The sequence below is a fragment of the Zerene cesonia genome, chromosome 5 (assembly GCF_012273895.1).
Source record: "Zerene cesonia ecotype Mississippi chromosome 5, Zerene_cesonia_1.1, whole genome shotgun sequence".
NCBI lineage: Eukaryota > Metazoa > Arthropoda > Insecta > Lepidoptera > Pieridae > Zerene > Zerene cesonia.
In genome coordinates, this window is record NC_052106.1 from 6,779,086 (window position 1) to 6,796,503 (window position 17,418).

General features: G+C 31.7%; 1 protein-coding gene across 1 annotated transcript in view; it reads left to right on the forward strand.

Annotated features, from left to right (window-relative positions):
* The first annotated feature begins 5,060 nt into the window (after positions 1-5,060).
* Positions 5,061-17,418, forward strand: part of LOC119840142 (protein NDNF-like) — a 29,526-nt gene continuing 17,168 nt past the window's right edge. The window contains exon 1 of the mRNA XM_038366655.1: positions 5,061-5,516. Within this exon, the coding sequence (XP_038222583.1) occupies positions 5,512-5,516 (5 nt within the window). The 5' untranslated portion in view covers positions 5,061-5,511. The remainder of the gene's footprint in view (positions 5,517-17,418) is intronic.

The window sequence follows — 17,418 nt, forward strand, 5'->3', positions numbered from 1 at the left end:
TAATAAATGTTATTTGCAGTTAACAATTTTCTTTTTTCTTTATTACAATATTTATGGCAAGACTAGGTATATGTGTAAAAAATGGATTGCAATTGATTCACTAATTTCTAATATTTATAATAAACCATGTAATCACATAAAAGAAAGTCGCTTTCTCCGTTCCCATGTCCCTATGTATGCATAAATCTTTAAAACTACGCAACGGATTTTGATGGGATTTTTTTATTAATATAGTGGTTGAAGAGGAATTTTACATGAAATGAAGATTAATATCTATTAAACTAATCCGAATTAACGCGTGCGAAGCCGCGAGCAAAAGCTAGTTAAAAAATAAAAACTAAAAACTATACACAACTGTCATGTTTCGAAACCGTGGTATAAGTTTTTGTAATTTAATTAAATTTTAATTTAAGAGCTAGTGAATCGAGTGTTTTTTTATTTTGAAAATATAAAACTCCAATAAAAACTATACTATCCTACTAGTTCTACTAATATTATAAATGCGAAAGTTTGTAAGCATGTGTGTGTGTTTGTTGCTCATTCACGCAAAAACTACTGAACCGATTGCAATGAAATTTGGTACGTAAATAGCTGGATAGCTGGAATAACATATAGGCTACTTTTTATCCCGATATTCCTACTGGATACGGACTTACGCGGGTGAAGACGCGGGGTGCAGCTAGTCTTAAATAAATTAAGGGCTATATTCTGTCTATTTTTAGGAATCAATATCATTTTTATTGGATATAGAGAGTAAATAATAAAAGTTCGATTGATTAATATTAATAGGCCAATCAATCGTCCACAGAATACATAAAAACTTATAAGGTAGCTTACTTGATTAATTACTTAGGTTTTTTATAATCTAGTCGTATTTACAAACAGACAGCAGTACCACGAAACAATTAAGTCGATTGAAAGAAAGTCGTTAGTGCAAGACGTTTTAATTTACATTTTTATTGATGTTCGTAAAAATCAATTTTTAAACTTAATAAAATATGTATTGAAAGTGAATGGAAAGGGTATAATGTACTATTTATGTAAATAATTTAATCTATACTAATATTATAAAGCTGAAGAGTTAGTTTGTTATTTTGTTTGTCTGTTTGAACGAACTGATCTCAGGGTCTAACTACGGGTCCGATTTTAAAAATTCTTTCAGTGCTAGATAGCCCATTTATTGAGGAAGGCTGTAGGCTATATATGTACCACGGCGGAAGCCGAGTTCGACCGCTAGTTCTGTTTAAAATTTTAATTTGTTAAATATCAATTAATTTAATTGCAAGTGTTTATGGGCGGTGGTGACCACTTAACATCAGGTGGCCCACCTGCTCCTTTGCTTGCCCTGCCATAAAAAATAAAAAAATCATTACAAAAAATACAAAAATCGGAGCAGCTTTACCAGAATTCAGCCGGGAACAAACAAACAGACACAAATAAATAACAATTTTTTCCCTTGCTTTCCAGACTAATTACACGATCCCGCTATTAAATAGTCACAAACTCCCTTCAAATTCAATTATTTGATATCAATAGTATATGATATAATAAAACCTTTTTTCTCTCATATAAACCGTTATTTATAGTCACATCCTCGTTCCGCGTCGGTCCATTGTCACAGCCTATATTTAAAATGGACGCGCGTCTCTGCGCAATGGATATGAACATTTTCCTATTGCTATACGTTATTAAATAAACACACCAGGGGTATTAACTAGTCTTGTGATAATCTATCTGCTACATTAATATTATGTGTGAAAGTTTCTTTGGATGTTTGTCCGTCAATCACGCTGAAACTACTGAACGGATTTTGATGAATTTTAGTATATAGACAGGGTATGAGCCGACTTGGATGAGAGGATACATCTTATCCCGTTCAAATGCTCCTTTGGGATCAAGCAAGAATAGACAGTCACTTAATCATTTGTAAATGTCCTAATGCGTGGGTAAAGCCGCGGGCAGAAGCATTCTTTATTAATAAAACCTTTGTTATTATTCGTCAATTTATCACAATTAGACCAAAATTAATTTACCATACTAGAGGCACCAGCTTTTGACTTAAAAGGAAATCATCGAAATCAATTCCCGGCCCAAAGCTTTGAAGTAAAAAGTAAAAAAAACTGTCGAATTTATAATCTTCTCTTTTAGAAATTGCCTGCAAAGCATATTTTCTATACCTAATGTCTCAGAAACAATGTACTACAGTCCAACCTTTATTTACTGTAATTGCCTTCATATTTCTAAGTATCTCTTAAGAAATAACATCCTACTCCTACTAATATTATAATGCGAAAGTTTGTAAGGATGTGTGTGTTTGTTACTCTTTCACGCAAAAACTACTGAACCGATTGCAATGAAATTTGGTACGTAGATAGCTGAACAACTGGAATAACATATAAGCAACTTTTTATCCCGATATTTCTATGGGATACGGACTTACGCAGGTGAAACCGCGGGGCGCAGCTAGTAATTATTATAAAGCACAAAACTACTTATTTTTCTTATGCTACATCTTTGTTTGTCCCATCCTCTATTAATTTGCTATGTGTACCTAAAATAGCTGAACAGAATCAGCTGAAATTAGACAAAAAGTAAGTCCACGATTTCAATTAATAAGTACATGATATTTGTATCTCGCTACAAGCAAGGCTCGAATGTTTTGTTTTATCTAATTGCGCATTAAAAAGATTCCCATTCCGATAGCGAGCACCGCCGCGCTATTATCTAGACTTCTAGAGTTGGGTCTATTTTTAGACCTTGTTTCTAACTGCATTGGAATTTTAGGTTCTCGAATCGTGGTTTAATTTCCGTGTGTGTATCGGTTTTGTTATTTAATTTATTATACTTAATAGATTGTACTTAATAGATCCTTAAAACAAAATAAGTTTAAAACTAAACGAGCACAGAGGGCGGCCTTATCACTTAAGAGCGGTTACTTCCAGGCAACTCTCTGTATATGAAAAAGACATAGGATAAGTAGGTTTGAAGGAAATAATACAATATATATTTTAACTTATGTTATATAATATATTATATATAATATATATAATATATATAATATATATATTATATATAATATATATAATATATATAAATAGATGTAAAAACATTGTGTTTGGTTGCTGTATAAATAAGAAAAAATAAATATGATTATGCTAGGTACATATTTATTAAGGAAAACGGTTATTTTAATTCAGTACTAGCTTTGCGCTCGCGGCTTTGCCTGTGTAGTCAATGGAAATTCACGTGGAAATAAGATGTTTCACCTCGTCAAAGATTTGGCAATGCACACTCTCTATCCACGTAAAAAAACAGACAGAAAATCATATCAGAACTGCTCTGTAGCGAAGTAAGAGAAAGACAAACAAACAAACACACTTTCATAATTATAATGTACTAGCTGCGCCCCACGGTTTCACCCACGTAAGTCCGTATCCCTTAGGAATATCGGGATAAAAAGTTGCCTATATGTTATTCCAGTTGTTCAGCTGTCTACGTACCAAATTTTATTGCAATCGGTTCATTAGTTTTTGCGTGAATGAGCAACAAACGCACACACATCCTTACAAATTTTCGCATTTATAATATAAGTAGGATGTAAGGATGAAGCGATTTTTGTAATAAGCAATAACAAATGAAATTACTATAACAATCATGTCCAGATTTTCAAAGAACTTACAGCTTTGGAGACCTTAAATACTTCTTGGTCGTCTATTAATGCGAGCAAACCCGCGAGCGCAGTTCGAGTAATCCATAAAAATATCGGATGTCTAATATCAATCGAGTTATTTTTAATTCGTCATTGATACATGGCGCGAATCGTTTTAATGTTAGACGTCATATTAAGAAATATAACCGCCATAAAGCATAAATCATCGTCCGTTTCCGTGTCAAATACGAATCAAAATAGTTCTATCCTACTAATATTATAAATGCGAAATTTTGTGAGGATGGATGCATGTGTGTGTATGTTTGTTGCTCTTTCACGCAAAAACTGATGAACCGATTGCAATGAAATTTGGTGCGTAGATAGCTGGACAACTGGTATAACATGTAGGCAACTTTTTATCCCGATATTCCTACGGGATACGGACTTACGCGGGTGAAACCGTGGGGCGCAGCTAGTTCTATTATTACGCAATATTGGGTGTTAACGAAAATATTATTTGAGAATTTTACTCATAATCTCTATATAATCTCTCTAATGTTATAAATGCGATAGTAAGTATGTCTGTTTTTTCTTCACGCTTAAACCACGGAGCGGATTTTGGTATAAAGGTAGTTTGAGACATGAGATAGGATAGGTTATATAGATTTTTTTTGGTACTGAACCAGATATTGCTTCGAAGCATTTATTTTTGTTTTTTGTTTCTATTTCTATAGGGGAACAACGTGTGTTATGCCTATAAAGAAAGTTGAACAGAAAGAGAAATACATCTATGTGTTTTTTTCTTACAATTTAAACTTAAAAAAATTTATTGAGTAAATATTAACAATATAAAGTAAAATCAAAATTATGTGAGCAAAAATAAACTAAGCCCAGCCCACGGCCTCGTTCGCATGATCCGAAATAAGTAGATAACCTCTTATAATAAATTAAGGCCTGCTTTCGATTTTCAATTTAATTAAAAATTTCATCCAAATCAATTCAGAATTTTTTTATGAAAAATTTATGTATTTAAATCTAATATTTTTAAATTTATCAAAACGTGTGATTGTCGCTGCATTTCTCCTTTTTGTTGATAAATTTAACAGATACCATAATTAACAGTATATAATTGTCATTAGATATTTGAAAAAAATAGTAATAAATTCAAGTTATGTTCTTATTTTTAATATTTATCTTATGAGATTATGCACAAATATTATTAACTCAACATACAAATAAACAAACCATTCCCACCCACAAAAATCAAATAAGCAATCAGGCTAACGAACTGAAATAGAAAATGAAATCCCCAACGCAATTAAATCGTTACGCGCCTAAGATTGAGCACCCCTGTGGAGTTTTTGTTTATTTGATAGCGATGCATCGCTACGTTCCCACTACACACGCATGATCGCTGCAGTTGGCTCGCAGCGCGTGCGTCACGCACATTGCAACGTGCACTGCTACCGAAACCCACTAATGTGACCCAAGCTTTATCTCCCCTGCGAATTTCGAATCGTTCGAAATTCAAACCGAATTCCACAAACCGATCGACGGGGACGCACGAAGTATTTTAAATCACCACCGCCGTGGACAGTGTTCGATTTTCGAAAATTTCCCCATTTAAAAATGTACGGAACAATTTCACATCGTAACGGCAATAGGCCACTTGCTCGGTGCATAATTTAGGTATACGTTCGCGATTTCAGTTTCAAATACGAACCAATTTTTCACGATCACATTGAATTTCAAATATGTCTTTATAAGGCTTGTTGTTTTTATATTGTGGACTATTTCCCGTTGAATGTTGTTTGAAGTGGTATAGTGTACGATTATCGAATATTTGTGCAACGACAGATAATATGGGGTAAGATGTTTTTTCCGTCGTATAAAATTTTTACATGTACTGTAATTGTAATTGATATATTGTGTAACATAAAACCTACTTATTCAAGCCCTATTGAAGCCGGATTAATTACATACGGCAGTACAATAACAACACATTGTAATTCAACGTTTCTATTTGTTTTATAAGTATTAATTAATTACAAAATGGTATTGAGCGTTGTTCAGACGTAAAATTATTTCTATTTAAATAAATATGTGAAAGAAACCTTTAGGTTGTAATGCGCACAATTGCTGGTATATTTTAAAGTTATACATATACATAAATTTTATGATGATCTGTAAAATTATAAGAGACAATTCATATGATACGCTTTATTCTCATAAATAACTAAATATATTTTATTCCAATGCATCCAAAGTCAATTCTTTGAATGGTTTACAATATTTTCTTTTTTTTAAACGTATTTAAAATCCGATAGTCATACATGCCAAGAAAATTTACAACAAAGAAGATTTAAAATATCTATGATCATCTTAAATTATTAGACACTATAATTGTAATCACTGAATTTTATTTTCATCAATATATACAAAAACAGAAAATGATCGATGAAATTTAGCAAATAGACATAATGAAATAATAAATACAGTTACTTAATTAAGATAATGAGGACGATTGATTTTTTTTAACTTTTAAGTAAGAATCATGGATGTCAATTACTAATCATTTTTGTGCTTATTTTCTAAACATCTTTTGCTAGAGAATATTAAAATTAAATCCAAGATAAAAGATTACAGATTTAAAAATCATAAATTTGTTTTAATATTTAGCAAGACCGTGCGGAATTGATATTTCATACAAGTGTTGTAGAACAATACAAATTATATTCAACCAAACATTGTCCACTCCAAAAACTGGGACCAAATGAAAAAAATTCCCTTTCAAAGACGAAAAGAAGTGATTCCTTTTCTCAATCCGTTAAACTTACCGACTTCGAAAACAAAGCAAAAAATATATATAGTTAAACTGCGAACCTCCTTCGTTTATGTGATGACGGTTAATAAGAATCTCATGTATTATAAAATATTTATAAAATATATTTAGCATTGACTCGCAAGTATTGTACTTTTTCTATAAGTTGAGGGTGCTAAGGATTATAAAAATTAAGTGAAATAATAATATATTTTACGAGATAATGATGTAATTAATGTGTATCGAACACAGTTTTAATATTTTCTTAATACTATGTTCGCTAGCTCTTAAAACTGGCATAAAAAAAAAGAAAAATTTGAAACGTAAAAAAAAAATGCATAAATGCATTACACTTCAAAATGCCCCTGTTTTATTTATTTTACGATCGTTTACTATATGGTTAATAGAAGTATCTTACACTCACAAAAAATATAAACCTACATGACATTGAATAAAAGCAAAACAGTTAAACTATGAAGGCCTCAACACCCTTTAACAGTAGCGATAAAAAATAATTATTCAGGACACTAGCAAATTGATGCATACTTGGCTTAAAAAAAACAAAAATAAAAAAGTTTAAAGGGCCATTAAATTAATACGGTCAACGGCCTCGTACCATAATGGCGATATAAAATAATTATTCACGACACTGCTTGCTATTCAAAAAAGAATAATAGATTCTTATTGAGGTGAGCAAAATAATAATTTCATGGCCAGGACACTTGTTTGAGTTCTGAATGGATCGAGGAATTTTAGGGCAGAATCCTGAGCGCTGGAAATACAGATAGTTAATTCCATTTTCGAATTTTTATGTTACAAGCGACTGTGTTTCCTTTTCTGACAGTGCAAACTATCTAATCAGCCAGTAACGATGATTTATAGTCAACCTCTTTGGTATTGGAACTTGGTACTAAGGGGCTGCTTCAATATATTCTTCGTCTTAATATATTCTTCAGTTTAATGTAACTTTTCAAAAAAATAAATAAGCTCTCAAATTTGATTTTATGTGTAACTCCGTGGGTTTTAAACGAATTGATGTGATTCTTTTCTATATAATCTAACTAATAGTCCCGTTTGCTTGTGCTTGTTTACTACACACACACATACGTATGTATAATGTATTTTCTGCTACACCTTAATAAATATTATGTCAAAAATTACAACTATTTGACATTCCCATCTTAACCTAACAGTAATGTTACGTTTACTTGAAATATCCATATTTATACGATTTTAAATATATACAACCTATATTTCTATCAAACACTGGCAGTCAATAATTTCGCCGTTTAAAAAAAACAAGCGCCTTAAAAAGGGCAAAAGCAGGAGAGTTAAAGAGCTATTAAATCGATACATTTAACCCCCGGTAATATAATCGCGAAGCCCCACCGTCCCACATTACCACGGATATATAATACGTCAATTTGTTACTTAAACGAACGACATGCAGCGATCGGGTTACTATTTATTAACCGACTTGCAAAAAGTTCATTTGTCCTTAATGCAGTTTGTTAAATGGGTCCTTGACTTCTATTTAAGATACATAAATTAAAACATTTATGATAATAATTATGGAGTGAAAGTAGGAACTATTTACTTGATTGTTTTAGTTTTTTTTATTCTTACATATGTACAAGTTATATTAATTAATAACATATAACGCATCTCCACAGACTAAATCGCGTGATTACCTCATGTTATCGTTTACCTTTTATCCGTTTAAACGTTACTAGCTCATTTTATCAGCGTTCAATTTGACCTTAATAAAATTATTTGGATAAATAAAAAATATAAAAAAAATAAACCTACCACAAATATGATAATATTCGTGTTAAGACCATGTAACATGATGACTAGATATACGCTTGATTGACCAGCGCCGGCGCTTCGTACCGTTTTTAAATTATACAAAACATACCGTAATAATTTCTTTTTGTGATTTAAGTAGTTATAGCAGCTGCAGGATAGGAACAGAATAATGATAAACGAACACTGAAAACAAGATTATCTTTGTTTGTGATGGGAAAAAAATTGTATTATATTAAGCTTTTTATAAAGAACGGCAATTAAGGAAGAATATAAGAAATGGTATATTCGAATCTATATAGATTGCTAAAATTAGCAAGCCACAAATGTCCAAAATGTTATAGTTTAGGTATGCGTATTAATGGTGACAACTGGATTATATTGTTGTATTATTTTCTAATAACTGCAAAAATCCTATCCTACTAGTATTATAAATGCGAAACTTTGTAAGGATGTGTGTGTGTTTATTGCTCTTTCGCGCAAAAACTTCTAAACCAATTGCAATGAAATTTGGTACGTAGACAGCTGGACAACTGGAATAATATATAGGCAACTTTTCATCCCGATATTCCTACGGGATACGGACTTACGCGGGTGCAACCGCGGGGCGCAGCTAGTAATGTATATTCTCTTTTACAAATCCAAGCTTTGTTAATATTCTGAATTAAAATTTAAAATTGCTTTTTAAAGTTACTCAGTACATCTATTTTATTCCAAATAATACAATATTGCATCATCTGAAACATTTGCACAAGAAAACCTTCACAGAATTTTATAGACTTAGATACTTCCCTAAATTGACGTCAAGATTTCAATGACATCCTGATGTAAATTCATACACAGATATGTATACAATGAATTACAGTAAGGAGGCAGTTTTATGGTAATGTAAGCGATAAGAATAATACAATGCACGTCGTTTCAGGAAGCTGCCTGTCACAGAATGATACAATATTATGTGTGACGTAATGGTTAAATGAATTGAGGCATAGATTCAAAAAATGAACTTATGCATTTAATTAGACATTAATAATATAAGATTTTGAAACACGTAACTCGAACGTTGAAATGTTGGTGGTCGAATCCAGATTGAAGTCATAACCAATGTTACATATTATATACTAGCGGTCCGCTCTGGCTTTGCCGCTTTGATGCAGCTTTCTAGTAGAGACACATTTTTGTAAATCAATCAATGGATTTTGTGTCAAAACATTACAAACGCTTATAGAAATACTAATGAATTCTCTATATAAAAATTTAAAGAAAACATAAATAAAAACAGCTTTATCATCTAATATGGTTACATATTACATGTCTGATAAAACAATAGAAATAAAATTGACAACATCGAAATTTAATTAAATTAATAATCTACAGAAAGATCGCACATCCCCATAATGAGTTTATCATCTTGTATTTGGCATTAAGACAAGTATGTGCTGACACAGATATAATTTGAAACGAATATTTGTTATCTGTAGACATATATCACATAAGAATTTAGTTTCTTCTAGTTTCGTAAAGTAAGAGATATTTATGACTGCTCTAAAATCGTATTAAACTTGTAGAATGTCAAATTTATACAGCAAATTGGTTTTTACACGATATTCTTTATAGCTACTGTATAAAGTTGTGTATTTAAGCGTTTGTATGCTCATTATATAACTGAGTCCACTAAATTTTTCACGCAGAGTTGCTATGAAAATCCTACTAATATTATAAATGCGAAAGTTTGTAAGGATGTGTGCGTGTATGTGCGTGCGATTGCAATGAAATTTGGTACGTAGATAGCTGGACAACTGGAATAACATGAAGGCTACTTTTATCCCAATATTCCTACGGGATACGGACTTACGCGGGTGAAACCGCGGGGCGCAGCTAGTCGGTTATATTATCACACTTCTTAATCACTCACAATAATCGTACTATTTTTACACCCAAAAAAGCTAAGCTAATCAAAGTATATTTATCTTCAATAAGTTGATCCAACAGTACTGTTCATTTGCTATTTTAGTTTACATACCAAATACCATGTATATATTTTTATACATTTATAGTTTTAGAAACACTGCGCCGGCTAAATTGTATGATAGAAGTAATAAATAGTGCATTAAATAAGATTTATTGAATGATTAAATACAAATTAAGGTTACCAGTGCCTTAATATATCTAGTGAGGCTTTAATTTTTTTTAAACCCGCAAGTCATCTTCTTAAATAACCAAACCGGGCTAGGTTTGGTTATATAATGGACGATAAATCTCCTTTGGAAAAAATGATCCTTATGATTTGTTGATTGCCTCTGGTCACTGTCCTTATCCTTAGAAATAAGAGTTTCCAAATTTAAATTCCGATGGAATTATGAGATATCCAAAATCTGGCAGGCTAGGAATAAAATAAATTGAATAAATTTCTGAATTTAACTTTCATATTTTCCTTACGTATTTTAGTCTCTGTGAAAAAATTATGATTAACCAACGTTTAACTCACAGAAGATAATTCTCCTAACAATTTTCAATTATTGGTCCTTGTATTCGTGGTTCCATGTCTTTGAATGCTTTATAAATCATGATCGAATTAGTTACATAATTAGTGGATGAATGAATCAAAATTCTTTATTGTAATTATACAATAAAGAATACAATATAATAAAGGTGAGCCAAAAATCTAAAAACAAATGGCAAATGGCAGCCTTATCGCTAAGTAGCGATCTCTACCAGGCAAACCTAACAATAGAGAAAAATAAATATCCAACTGGATGCATACCGTCCAATTATTGATTAGGATCTTGCTATTTAGATACAAGAGGAATTCCCATGAATGTTTCATTTCTGGACCATTCTGGAAACACTCAATCTGCTCTTTCTATTCAACCAGCTACTAAATATACTTCCACCTAAGAAGACCAAGAAAATATACAACCATAGTACGTGCACGTGTAGTTATATGTATGTAGAAGTGATTCCTTCTATCGTTTGTGCCGTCAGGAAAGTGTTTATATCATGTGTAGCGAAAACATTTCGCTAGCGTGATTCAGAGTTTCGCTACATATGGATATAGTTTCACTATCACTTCCACTATCAAGGATCATATGCCTTGACGTAGGAGGTAATAACCTCTGCGCCAATCAAATTACTCACATACACGAGTTATTTGCTAGCAAACTAAAAGCGTACATATCATGTTTCAAAACATGGTACTTTTGGGATGTACAATAAGCACGTACGTGCATTCAGAGTGCATTATTGCCAAAACAAATTTTATTTTACACTACGAGGCTCAAAACAACTGCGTCCGTATGAAATATTTTCTTGGCAGAACCCTACCCCAGTTTGTATATAGGTCAGGGACTTCTATGTAATAAAATAACTGTAAAAAAACAAGCAACCTATGAAAATCCCTTTACAATATAATCAAGTCAGTGAACTCATTTTAATAATCAAAACCTTCAATATATTATTTACCTTTCTTTATACCAGTACCATGTACACTAAAGAGTTTTAATATGATAGGCTGTTAAATTTTATTCATTTATATTTAGCCTCTGAATACTAGATCTAGAACTAGTCCAAGACTATTAACGCGTACTTAGTGTCGAATAGGACATTATTTTAAAATTAACTAACACTACACAGCCCTTGGTTATCTTAATAAAATTATTGATATTGCATTATTATCATTTGAGTTAAATTGATGCATCGTATTAGCTGTAATCCGATTTCCAGTGATTGTATAAATACACGATATTTATCGAATAAAGGATCCAGGAGTCATAACATCCTGTAGATTAAGTTAGCACCTTTAGGGCTGCCACAAGAAAGAATATAATAAACGGTGAAAAATATATAACATCATACTTAAATCATTAATTATTAAATTGTACTGTATTTTGCGACTCTTTAATATTGGATTTATCTGAAAGGCGGTGATATATACAAATTGTGTTCTTTGTATATTAACGTTTATAATTTCGAAGGCTTAAAAATACTATTTTAACAAACAAGAAATAGTTAATACGCAAAAGTATTGAATACCGATTCATAAACTTCAAAATACTCTCCATTTGCTACGACGTATATTGGGAGAACAATTGCTATTAATAATTTTTTTATTATGCTCGTATTAGGATAGCTTACGGGGAAGTTATGATATATCGCATACAATATAATAAACAATAAAAAAACTAACATCTACCAAAATACATTATAGTTTCGTAAACTCAAACATTTCACAATTCAAGACTCCCTTCAGAAGTTATTTGAATCTTCTAAAAAAATAAACGTTTACCCAATGTCTCGTAAATACAGATACTTTTAAGATTAAGTTTTAGCACGCTAATATATCAAAGCAATTAAAACATTTTTCTTCTTTTAATTAATGGCTCCACCCAATAAAAAGGGACTTCGCCAATATCCAGAATTATAATACATACATGTATTATACCACCCCTAACATGGCATACGCATCAAAACAACACAAACCAATGTTTCTTCGATTGTTAACTGCTAATTCGAATAAGGTAAGGTTTGTCACGTTTCATGACAGATTATGCTACCAAATTGAATATTACCTGCCGAAATATAAATACATAATGTGACAAGTAAAGTTAAAATTACATTATAATTTGACGGTAGAAAATAATCTTATGAGAACATATACTAATATGTAATATATGTATATCTTTCATTACTAGACGCTCGACCCGGCTCCACCCGGATATCATGATGCCTGTTATATCCCAAGAGAGTAATCAATCCGGATAAAAAGTTTCCTATCGCCCAAGTCAACCTGTACCAAGTGTACCTGTCTGTATACGAAATTTCATCAAAATCTAATCAGTAGTTTCAGTGTGATTGACGGACAAACATCCAAACAAACAAACTTTCACATTTATAATATTAGTGTGATCCTTAAATAATGGTGCAGTCATTTAGATATTATAGTACGATGGTTACGTAGAACGTTATATAATCCCACTAATATTATAAACGCAAAAGTTTGTCATTTGAACCTTCACTTTTCACGTAAAAGCTACTAAATGGATTTTAATAAAATTTCACAATAATATAGCTTCATCAGAAAGACATGAGCTATATAAATACTTGCCATTGCCCGTGGGTTCGTCCAGGTGAAACCGCGGCGCAGCTATATAATATGCTAAAGCAAAATATATAAAAAATACAAATAGAATTTCTGTAGAATGTAATCAGTTTTATAAACAATAAAACATAAATATACCTTCTCCATGGTTTACTCAATCCACGTGTCCCAAATAAATCTGTACGAATATCGAAACGTATCAAACAAAATTGTCTTTCCTTAATCCTATATCCTTGAAGCTATTTATACGCAGACGTCTCCAAATCCACGAACATCGTGAAACGCATCGAAACAGACAAACAGAAAACATCGCCAGACAGACGTACCGGCAGACTGTTTATTTATAGTTGTATTTCGTTTTTTTTCGCGCCGATTCATTGTCGGTGAATGTGGAAGGTGATCACACCTCTTAATGGATACTATAAAATAGGTGTATAAGGTCTACTTTAGATAGTTTTATGATGTTTTAGAGAAACAAATGAAGCTTTAATAGAATTACTTATGTCGTATAAGGTACGTGTGGACGTTATTTGATGTATGTTGGGAAATTAGGTATTATCATCAAGATATTATTGATGTATCAAAAATGATTATAGATGAGAAACGGGTGGCCAAGAGGCTAGGCGTTGCTACGGTTAGGCAAGATACGCAGGTTCGAATCCTGCCTCGTGATCAAATCTTTTCTATTCTTTCAAAATTTCTCATTTATAAAGCATTTCAATGCTATAAAACTAAAAATTAAATTTAGAATTATAGATATTAGATTTTGCAATAATAAGTAAATGTTATGGCGCTGTTTTGATATAAAAATAAAATTTAAATTTTTCAATCCTCCAACCCCATTTTGTGTTTTCGGCCATCTTAAATTCAAATTAATTTCCCTTCTAATTGACACCGTTCTGTTATTGGTTGATGAAAAATTAGACCAATATTAACTGTTTTTATCAAAAAACGGTTTGTCACTTTCAAATTGTCAGCACTAGACCAAATTTAAAGGGGACCAAATTTCAAATCAGAAAGGAACCGTTAAAATCGGTTCACCCGATAAAAAGTTATGAGGCAACAAACACAAACAACAGTCGAATTAATAATATACTTATTTTTTGATGTCCGTTAAAAACAGAATGATTACTACCCATATAATAGCATTGTTTTTTGACCTTTAAAAGAAATGTTTACAGTAATCCTTGTTTTTCTTTCTATATACGTAGACACATATCCTGAAGCTGATTATACACCTTCTGTTTTTAATGCATTAAAACTTTATATAGTATAACGTACTAGCTGCGCCCCGCGGTTTCACCCGCGTAATTCCGTATCCCGTAGGAATGTCGGGATAATAAGTTGCCTATATATTATTCCAGTTGTTCAGCTATCTGCGTACCAAATTTCATTGCAATCGTATCAGTAGTTTTTGCGTGAAAGAGCAATAAACACACACATATCATTACAATCTTTCGCATTTATAATATTAGTAGGATAACATATTCACGTTCACGTTTAGACGAAAATTTTACGTCAATTTTACCTAAATAAAAATACATTTACGTTAGACCTTGTGACATTACAAGTTATCCTCGTAAACATTTTTCTAATAAAAGTGCAATTTATTGCATTCAAATGATGTATTGGACTTAACATTTAACATGTATTAAATCAAAGAAGCACTTACCCATAGGCAGATTTATGCGACATCTGTGTTACAATATATTTTAAGCTGCATTCCACGAATTTTCGTGTCACTGCAAACTGCTTCAATTGCCGAAAATATCAAATCTTTGTTAACATTTAATTAGCAAATACATCGCATTCTTGTAAGATTTAGAGTTAGTCGCGTGTGATTCATTTAAATCTTACATTTATTGTTAGTTTTGAGACCAGCATTATAAATAACTAGCTGCGCCCCGCGGTTTCACCCGCGTAAGTACGTATCCCGTAGGAATATCGGGATAAAAAGTTGCCTATATGTTATTCCAGTTGTCCAGCCCTCTACATACCAGATTTCATTGGTTAAGTATTTTTCGCGTGAAAGAGCAACAAACACACACATCCTTAAAAACTTTTCCATTTATCATATTAGTAGGATAGGATTCTTTTTCTGTGGAAACTGCTTTCAGAACCGGTGGTAAATGATAAATACATATTTATGAAGATAGATCTATGTTATGAAGATTCAAAAACATTCACTAAAAGTCTAATTGAATAAATAGATGTTTTAAAGGAAGTGTGTTTACTAGCTAGCTAGCTAAATTTCTAAATATGATTGTCATAAAATTCGTCTTCAATTAGCAAAAGGTCGGTTGGTACCAGGTATGATCTGGCCTGTACTCTGGAGGAACTGGGGGGTTACCTCATGGACGTTATTCAGTACATGTAGGTGCAATGTGTACACATTCGTATGTGTTTAGTAAAAATAAGATATTTTTATTTTACTAACAGAACCTCCAATTTTATTTACTGTAAAACAATTTAACAAATAGTATAGATAACTCCACAAAAAAAAAACAGATATTTTTACCATAACATTTAGTCGTTCGTGAAACCAATAACTATTTTTACACACGCCTAATTGAGAATCGTAATAAAAAAACAATGGATATAATTTACAACCAGCGATAAAATATCGTTGTGCACGGAGAACCTTATTATCTTATCGTCGGCGATGCATTAGCTAGTAACACCGCGAGAAATATACAGCAGATGTAAATTATAGCATAGATACAAAATATTTATGCATTTATTCCAAAAAGGAGGTCTTTCTTTATCTGGTGGGTAACTGTGACAATAATTTCTATAGATTACACATCTGAGCATATATATGTGGAATTAGCAGACATCCGAAAAATCACTTTAAGCATGACAAATAGAGCCCGTACAGGGTCTAATAAGTCTGAGTATGATTGGGTAAAACTTTGTCAAAATATTAAGACTTAGGTAAACAATACTCAGAAAGGTAATTTTATATGAAACTTCATCAGTTTTTAAGGTATCGATAGAAATTTTTTGTTTACACGAACGAAGTCGCAAGCAAAAAATTATATCCTAGAAAAATGTCGATTAACTTTTTCCCTTATTATTCCACTTAACTAGAAACTTTTTTTATATTGATCTTTCCGATCGGAAAGCATCCGTTTGATCTTAGTTCTTAACATATTCCAAACGGAAACCTTTAATTTCCTGACAAGTTTCTTAACCGTTACGTTCCTTTATACGAATTGCGATTTAATATGAAGAAATTTGGTAAGAGATGTAACAAAGATTTCAGCTTGCCCTTATATACAGATTTAGCTTCGCCTACAATGAAACTACAATTAAATATAAATTCTATTATAAGAAAAATCTTTATAATTGGGTATTTTCGTAATGTAAAGTCACTTTATGCTAAAAATTATTTCCAGAACAATTTTGTTCCTTTGTCTATTAGAGTTGCAATAAGATTCGTATGCGAGAAAAGTTCAGATACCCGATAATACTGGGAACTAGCGGAGCTTTGCGTCTTGGGCGCTTTTGTCTAGAATAATTCATTTTGAAAGAAGGCTATCCCATAGTCTCGTTTTTCTTTGTTTTAAAGAGGCGATAGCTGATTTTTGTCAATAAAATGTCATTCAGTATCTAGTAGATAGATTCAACGTAGATATAATTTCTGTTTTTAGGATGAACTATGAAAAGTTCAATAATGTTAGAATCCCGAAATGTGTAGTTTAATAAACGATTAAGACGATAACGATAATAGGCAATGAATTGCCTTCAAATTGCTGTTCCCTATAATCAAAGTCAATAACTACTGAACCACTTAAAATAGAATTATAAAGTTCCCCCACATTTCAAGGTAACCGACATAAACATCGAGCAAAATTGATCACGTACATACAAAAATGAATAAAACAAAAGCACACGAGAACTCGATTAAGTAATGTAGATCAAGATTTATATTACTGCATTAGAATGTTGCCAACATCGAGTGATAAAAGACGCTTAAATGTCAACATTGTCACGATTGAAAAGAGCAAACTTGTAGAAATTTTTCGCAATGGCAAGACATAT